Here is an 8,957-nt window from a genome sequence, read left to right as displayed (position 1 = left end):
AAGAACACTAGTCCTTGATCTCGGTCTAGACCGAAGATTATCGATTGTGTTTCGCGGTCCTAGTCTTACAGGACTCGGTCCTAGGACCGAGTGCTCTTCATTTAGTATGAAGAAATTGTAGGTCTCATAAGTTTTGATACATATCATGGAATCATAATTTGTAATTAGTTGCACTTAGTTCATATGATTATGAAGAACAAAATCCCTAATATAAATCACGATCATTAGATCTTTACAAAGATCAACTTTTGAAAACCATTTTTAGGTCAAAATTTGGGATCTTTTAAATTATATCATTTTAAGGTCTGATTTTTATTTCATTAGTTTTGAAATGATTAATATAGTTGAACACAGTCAAAATAAGAACATCATTACAACATTTTTTAAGATAAAATTCAAACTAACAAATTTCAAAAATACAATTTGCTCAAACATGATCAAAATGATGTTACATTGATTGAGAAATCATCCCAACATGTTTACAAACATGTTTAGTAACTATTTGAATTTAAAAAAAATCAAGATTAAAACTCAAGAATATGAATTTTCAAAATTCCATATTTTCAATTCAATTTTCAAATTTTTTTATTTAGGTTGATTTGATCAATTCTATTTTAACAGAAAGTTCATACATGATATACGGAAATATTCTAAATAAAGAAATCACATAATTAAGCCCTATAACATATCAAACCTATCAAACTTGAAAATTTCTAAATAAATTTTAAATCTTCAATCACAAATCGATATACAAAGGTTCTGGATTCATACCAACAGCTGGAGAACACTCCTTGGATGTGTTAGAAGCTTTCTAGAAGTCTGGATTACAAATGTGGTGGTCAGAGCAAGTTTTCAAAAAAACCAGTTCGCCGAAAATCCTTGCCTCTTTGATTTATATCGTGATATGTTGTGATTGTTTGATGATTTGATTGACAAACCCTTATAGGGTATTTATAGTAGAGCTAGGGCGGTCGAGGTAGGAAAATTCAAGTTCAATTTCTTCATTTGAAATCCTATCCCTAATTTTATAATAATCGTGGTAGCCTAGTTCTAGGGCAAGGTGGCCATCCTAGGTATAGGGTTAAAGATCACGATGATAATGGTGGAAAAATTATCGAATAAGGTTGATAAATGAAGGCGCTAGACCTTCTAGAAGAAACGTGCCGATCAACCACGATTTCAGCGAGCGTCCAGTTTCAACAAAGAAGAATGGTCAAAGCGGTGTTTCGTCCGCGTCCGTCAGCATCTGAGCGATATGGGCTAACGTGGTTAATCCATCCTGTTAGTTGATCTAGTGGAGAAGGCGCGCGTTCGCTTCGTTACATTCGGTTGTGTGGCGCGTTCCTGGGCGCTGAATGAAAATACAGTGCTGATCCGATGGTTGAGAATCTGGCTGCATCAGTTAAAAATAATTTCGGTTGCACCCGATTATCAGTTTTATTTTTAATAAAAAAAGGTTATTTGAAGTCCAATTTTAACTCTTTTCTTGCGTTTTTTCTTCACCACCAAAATTACACAAAAAATATTTTGAAAACATAGTAATAATTATGTTCTTTATTTATTTAAGGGTATTTATTTAATTGTTTTAAGACATAAATTATGCATAATTTATGTTTAAAATCATAATTAAATAATTTTAACCTCTTCTTGGTTTAATTTGGGAAAAATAGATACAATATTAAACCTCAAATTATTTTTTAATTTTTATTTAATTTTTCTAATTAGAATTTAATAAAACAATAATTAACCCTAATTTAATTTTTAAATTTTTGGGGGGTTATTTTTAATTTAAAAATTTATAATATTCTTTTAATATTATTAAAAAATAATAATATTATTTATAAAATAGACTCTATGAAACATATAAACTTAAATGTTTACAACTCATTTAAAATATATTTCTAAAACTTACTAATAATTATCTAAATAAATTAGTTAACTTGGTTTAATACGTAAAATTTGTTGTTTTAAAGTTATAATTTATTTTATTTTTAAATAATATATTAAGTTATTTAAATATAGTTTAATTTTTATATATATTAGGATATATAATTAAAAGTAATAGTGATTTTTTTATGAGAAGATATAGTTTTTTTAATTAATTTTTTTATCTAATTAATTTAATCTTATTATTTAATACCTGAGACATTTATTAAACATGTAAAATTCATAATTAATCCTGTTTTATTAATAATATTTATAAATAAAATTATATTTTATTTTATGGATAAATGTTATTTATAATATTTAGATTTAAAAAATATTTATATAACATAAAATAACATTATAATAATTTTTTAAATAATGTTTGTAGGTCTTTATTTCTAATAATATGTGCTTTAGTTGTAAAAGATATAATGTTTAGGTAAAATAACCATTCTTGAATGAGATATTCAACTCCAAGGATGAATTGGATTTTTTTATTAATCTATGCTATTAGTTATAGGAATCCAAATTTTGATTTTGAATACTTTTGGTTTATTAACTAGTTCTAGCTAGATTGGTTATTAATTAACTAAATGACTAAAAGCTAGTTTAATAGGTTAGTTTAAATTATTAATTAATATATTAAGTTAGTTATATATGATAAATATATATTTTTTAATTTTTATTTATTTCAGATTATTAAATTTATTTGTTAAATGCTCATATACAAACGATTTTATTTATATAAGGTAACTTATTACATCATAATTCATAACAATTTTTTTTTGTAAATTATTTTAATAAATGTGTTTTTTAGTAAAAAAAAAAAATACTTAAAAGTATTAATATTTAATAAATAATTATTTTTAAAAAATGAAATAGATATTATTTTAATATTTTTGTTGATAAATATTGATGAGAGATTGAACAAAAAAAAGTTAGATTTTTATCTTAAAATCTCAACCAAACAAGGCTATATTGTCTAATTTAGTTTTATTATTATTTATAATTGATTTTAAATTCATATTATGAGTAATTAATAAATATGACTTAAATTATATTAATTTTGTAAATAAATTCAGATAAATACAATTAAAAATGGTAAAAAAAAACAAATGAAAATGAAATATTATTAAGGATGGTAAAATGGGTCAAATATAAAAGACAAGATGCATGTTTGTATTATTATGTAGTATCAATAAATTTGATATAATAATAATAATAATAAAATAAACTTATAAGGGTGGGACCCGAAAAGAAAAGAACCCGACCCGACAAAGGTAACAAATAATTTTATAAGTTTATGTATTTCAAAACATAAAACTTACTAATTTTTTTTTATAAAATTGTGAAGAGAGTAAGAAGTGTTAAAAGAAGGTAGTCTAATAATAATTGATGAAAACCAAAGAATAATCAATGTCATAAAACCACAATACTACTACCAAAAACCATTCTAAAGCAGGAATAATAAATAAATAAATAAAGCAACTAAACTAAACTAACTAAACTAAGGTAAATAAAATAAATCATAACCAAATAATTATTCCTAGTCTAAATTATTCAAGTAACCATTCCTCTCATCTTTAGTATCCTCAATTCTTCTGAGGCGTGAGAACATACATTTTCACGTCGTGGGAATCAACTTCGGCTTTTATAAAATCCTTCATAACTGTTGTCGTGTGCTGCAATTTACGTGATAAACAAATATGAGTATAAATAAGTAATAAGTGATATCAACACAAGAAAATCAATTTCTAACCTCCCATAAATCTCGTGCTTGTACTGTCGTCTTTGGTCGAATACCAATATCAGACCAATATGCAGTAATTGTATCTTTTTTCGATCCTCTATTCCACAAGACAACAACATATCTTTTGTGACTTATAGGTCCAGCCCAAACCTACAAATAAATACAATAGACATTTATATATTATCTATTTTAAATTTAGAAAACTAAGTCTTAAATATAATTAATATGAATGATACCTCTAAATCTCCATTTTGTACCATCTTTCTACCTTGTACACCAAGTTTATCTAATAAATAATAAAAATAATTATTAAATTCAAGATAAATTGTGTTTGTCTATAAATGAATTTAATGTCAATGAAGCATAAATATTGTAATGTTTACATAATTAAAATAACCAACATTTTATACAATTAAATTTTAATTGATAATTAAAGTATTTTGTACCTTGATTGACTGCAATAACTTCTGTATTGCTCAACAATGTTTTTGTATCTTTGGTCATTGATCGGATATCACAACCGATGATAAGAGGAGCCTGTCAAATTGTCCATAAATTATATATTTTGAAATAATAATAAAATGTATTTATTAATATTTCTTCATCATGCCCAAAATATTTTAACAAAATTAATATTTTTTTGATTAAATAAGCATTTGTATAGAAAAAAAAAACAACTTTGAATATATCCTACTTTGAATTTAAATTTGTATTCCCTAATAACTTATAAACATGCACAAAATGATCTATTATGTAATATGTATTTAGGTTATTGTTACATAAATCATTTTAAATTTTATAAACATGTAGTAACTATTATTTGATTGAAATTTTCTAATAATTTATAATCCATTGTTTAACTAATTTTGGAGGTTAATATTTTACATAATTTCTTATTTTACCTTTGCCATAGCCCAAATACTATAATGGGATCTATATTCTGCTGTTGTCATATTTCCATTTCCAACCTCTAACATATCAGGATCTACACAAAAAAAAAAAAAAAACTATTAAAATTTGAAAATAAAAAAAAAACTTGACATTAAAATAGTTAGTTAATTACCATTCCACCCTCCTGGTCCAGCATATGCAGCCCATTGATCATTTGAATCAGCATTAGCAATAACACTAGCCAAAGAACAAAATAATTCAATTTATTAATATTTATGCTTTATTTATTTATTTATTATTATTTTATAAAAATTGTAATTAAATAAAATAAAATAATGGAAACTATGTGTTACCTATCAAAAGAATCTCTGATATCACTTGTGGTTCTCCAGCTATTTCCAAGAGGATGACCCCAAGTTGGTACATCTTCTTGTCCCCTAATATCAATTTGTATAATTAGATATATAATTAATAAAATTATTTAATTAAAATTTTGAATTTGATTAAAAAATATATAAATATCACTATAAACAATTTATAAAGTATTTTAACTTACCATTCACATAATGAGAAAAATATTGATCTTCCAGAATCCAATAAAGCTCTAGACATAATAGGGTACCTATAAATATGCATCACAAATAAGCATTAGTACAAAAATGTTAAGGAATTAAATGTAACAATAATCTAACAAAAATATTATTTAAAAAAATATATGCTAAATAAAAAAAATTTAATGTCTCAAATTATAAGTGGAAACTTTGATAGGTTATTTATGAAATCAAATATTTCGGAATTATAATCCGTGAGTTTTTTTTGTATGATATACCTATTTAAAAATATCTTTAATATGAAATAATATTATGATATATAATGTCCAATATTGTTAATACAAAATAAAAATATCAAAAAAAAAATGTAACCTTTCTCTTGCTGTTGTTCCATCAGTATAACAATTATCATACTTCACATAATCAATTCCCTAAAAGAACAAAACAAATTAATATTATTTTTGAATTAATAATCAAAATTAATTAAAACCAAGATGATTATTTTAATTTGATCCATACCCATTGAGCAAATGAATAAGCATCATTTTCTTCATATCCAAGAGATCCAGGCATTTGTTTGCTACATGTAAAAGTTCTACAAAAATATAAAAATAAATAAATTAGAATTTCATATAAATTGAATTTATCATATTCATGAGAATTATTTGATAATATTTTATACCCAGCACTAGAGTATATTCCCAACTTCAATCCTTTACTGTGTATATAGTCGGCCAATGATTTCATTCCAGAAGGAAATTTTATACCTTTAGGAACCAAGTAACCCTACATGACATTATTACATTATAGTAATTATAAAATTATTAAAATACAAAAAGTTATAACATTAACATTGCTTTAATATCACCTCTTGATCTCTTCTTTGTTCAGCCCAACAATCATCTAAAAAACATAGATAAAAAATAAGTTAGTTAAGAAACTTTTTCTTTTCATAATATAAATGCGATAAACTTACCGATGTTGACATATTTATAGCCGAGTTTTGAAAGTCCTGAGGACACTAATGCATCGGCTATTAAGAAAATAAAATTTATTAGAACAATAAATCTTTAATCAAATGAAGTTATTTAAAAACAAATATATCATATGTAATCAGTTTTGAAGAAATGGTTTTATTTTCATTTGTATAAAAGATGTAATTAATTAAATGAAATATTTTAGGTAAAAAGTCAATTGAAAAAAGTAATGTTTTTGATACATTTATAGATCAAACTACATCAAATTTTTTAATCATTTTTTCTAATAAACATGACTAATTTTTATTTTTAATAAATAAAAAAAATTCTTTTAGCAAATAATATATTAATATGTAAACTTAATCTTGCATTTTCAATAAATAAATATATTTTTATTATAGTTACTTCAAAATATATAAAATTTACCTGTTTCTTTGATAAGTGTCTCATTCACATTACATTGAAATCGATTCCATGTATTAAAACTGACAATCACATTAGAAAAATGTATTAGTAGAAATTATATTTAAAAAAACATATATTATGAGATAGTTGCATAAATACTCACCCCATTTGAGGAGTGATTGACATCGAGTTATCGATGAGATTCCTTCTAGCATGAGGCCACATTTTGTGATCAAACTCCGGTTCAGAAATCGACACTTTTATCCTAGCGTCGACAAACATTGCAGTGAATGAACACAATACAAAGAACATGATCCATGTAGACCTCATGATTATATGATTATAAAATGAAGAAGTGCTCAAAAGATGGTAAATAATGTGAGTGAGAAATGATAGATAATGCTAAGCTTTTATAAGAGGAGGGAGTAACGATAAGTACTAAATGCATGGAAGGGGATAAATAATAAATAATAATTTAAACTTAGTCAAATATGAAAAAACATCATATTTAAATATATAAATAACAAGTAAATATGTATATATATATCCTTATTTTTCTCTTGCTTATTTTTAAGGACTTTAAATTGTTATTGTTTTATTCTATATAACTAATAGATTATAGTTCCATTTAAAAAAAATAACAAGGTTAAAAACATATTTATTTTCTATTTACTAGCTAGTTTATAAAAAAAACTCATTTATCTTACCTTCTTACTCTATATCTAGATAAATAAAATATTTTATTTTATTTTGTCTATATAATTTATTAGTTTCTATAATAATTATGATAACATCAAATTCAACTTATATTTCCGAAAAACATTTAAATGTAATCAAATTATGAACCTAGTAAAGAGAATCAGTATTTGTTTTGACTAAACTAATGAAGAAGTCTATGTAATTATAGTTTTAACCACTTTTGCCGCTTTTGCCAAATATAACTTATATTTTTGACCAAATAAAAGTTAATATATACAAATCACACCAAGTCAATATTGATAAATTGAATTTAAAAATAATAATTATTATAATATATAAAATATCTTATTATTCATAAAAAGAGGGAATTTGAGGGAGGGAATGATGTATCACTGTATTACTTGGTTGGAAAAAGGATAAAAAGTGAGGATAAAGAGAAAAGAGAGAAATTTTGTTAAGATAGAGAAATTTTGTTATTTTTTTGGCTAATCAAATTGCGCGCCACATCATTCCCTCCCTTATTCCCTCTCATTTCTCTTATTCACAACACCAAGGGGACTTCCTCCTTATTATGTTTTAGATATTTCTTTCTTATTTGAAAGGATTAATAGGTTTCAATTTCAAATTTGTTAATAATTCTGATTAATCAAGAAAAGAGAATTTAGTTTTAGTTTTGTGTACATGAATAGATTAATTGATGGATCCCTAAGATCTAATTATTATTTTGTAAAAGGCATAAAATGTAAATGAAATTCTTGTAATAAGTAGTTTTTTTTATGTAACTAGTTTTAAGTGAAATGAATATGTAAATGTGAAATGTCTCCATTTTAAATTTTTAACTCTCTTTATCCAACTAATTAACATTTTTGAAGAAATATCAAAATAATTTGTCATGATTTATTAAGTTGGTTAACCTTTAGTTTTGTAAGGTATTGATTAGTAGCAATTATAACATTTGTTGGGTTAACTAACATTTATTATAAAGTTTAGGATGTAATTTGTACATAATATAAGTTGAGATACTCATTAAGACAGGTGATAGTTTCTAAAGAAAGAGTTATCACTGTATTATAATACATTCACATTATTAAATTTAAATTTAGGATTAATTTTAATTATTAAGTTTTAAATCTATTTTATTTTCTCTTATTTAGGGTCTATGAATTAAGTTTGCTTGTAAGCATAGTCCTTCATGGATTTCCTCTTGATGATTCTCATTATGTGTCTTAAGAAATCTAAGAGAAGTTTTATCCTATATTATTTTTTAGTGTTATTCATTTATAAAATCAACACTTAATTCTAATTATAATCCTAAATTAAGAGAAGGAAGAGAATCTAATTAAGTTTTTGTCTAACCCCTAATCTCCCGTCGTCCGAAGATTGTATCTAGTACTCGCTAGAATGTATTTGTCTACTTGTCCTACAAACACTTATGGTTCTCCTTGCTTTGGCGAACTTCGTGTGATTATATTAAGTTTATTTATTAGAGAAAGAAAAAATAAAGTGATTAGAAAATAGAAAGAATATACATTTTTGATTTTTTTGATTTTTGATTTTCTCATGTGTTTCAACCACTAATGAAGTAAGTTGTTTATGTACCTGGTTTAGGGATCAAGGGATCATAGTTAAAACCTAGCTATTTTAATGTTGACTAACATGCAAGTAAGGCATCAAGGAAAACAGTTTTCCCGTAAGGTACTTAGAAATTTCGTTAACCGCGAAGTAGATCGAGATCTCACACTACAACTACAAGCCGTT

At 24.3% G+C, this 8,957-nt stretch overlaps 1 protein-coding gene across 1 annotated transcript; it reads right to left on the bottom strand.

Moving 5' to 3' along the window:
• Positions 1-3,518: 3,518 nt before the first annotated feature.
• Positions 3,519-6,830, bottom strand: LOC124917211 (alpha-galactosidase-like). Its single transcript, XM_047457684.1, has 15 exons — positions 6,664-6,830; positions 6,522-6,580; positions 6,095-6,151; positions 5,987-6,021; positions 5,801-5,904; positions 5,638-5,713; positions 5,491-5,549; positions 5,124-5,189; positions 4,921-5,004; positions 4,740-4,804; positions 4,579-4,661; positions 4,123-4,213; positions 3,913-3,962; positions 3,686-3,826; positions 3,519-3,608 (listed from the first exon to the last, which is right to left on the bottom strand). The coding sequence occupies exons 1-15, from the start codon at positions 6,828-6,830 to the stop codon at positions 3,519-3,521; spliced, it is 1,227 nt and encodes a 408-aa protein (XP_047313640.1).
• Positions 6,831-8,957: the final 2,127 nt, after the last annotated feature.

This window comes from Impatiens glandulifera, unplaced genomic scaffold, assembly GCF_907164915.1.
Source record: "Impatiens glandulifera unplaced genomic scaffold, dImpGla2.1, whole genome shotgun sequence".
Lineage (NCBI taxonomy): Eukaryota > Viridiplantae > Streptophyta > Magnoliopsida > Ericales > Balsaminaceae > Impatiens > Impatiens glandulifera.
Note: the sequence above shows the minus strand (reverse complement) of the source record. Positions and strands in the feature narration are given on the sequence as shown.

Bases quoted from the DNA above. Each gene is read 5' to 3' on its own strand.
- LOC124917211 (XM_047457684.1), bottom strand. From the start codon at position 6,830: ATGAGGTCTACATGGATCATGTTCTTTGTATTGTGTTCATTCACTGCA. The intron at 5,714-5,800 runs GTATAAAATATT...ATATTTTTGTAG, and splicing joins GGAATATACTCTAGTGCTGG to AACTTTTACATGTAGCAAAC. The intron at 3,609-3,685 runs GTTAGAAATTGA...CGTAAATTGCAG, and splicing joins AAGCACGAGATTTATGGGAG to CACACGACAACAGTTATGAA.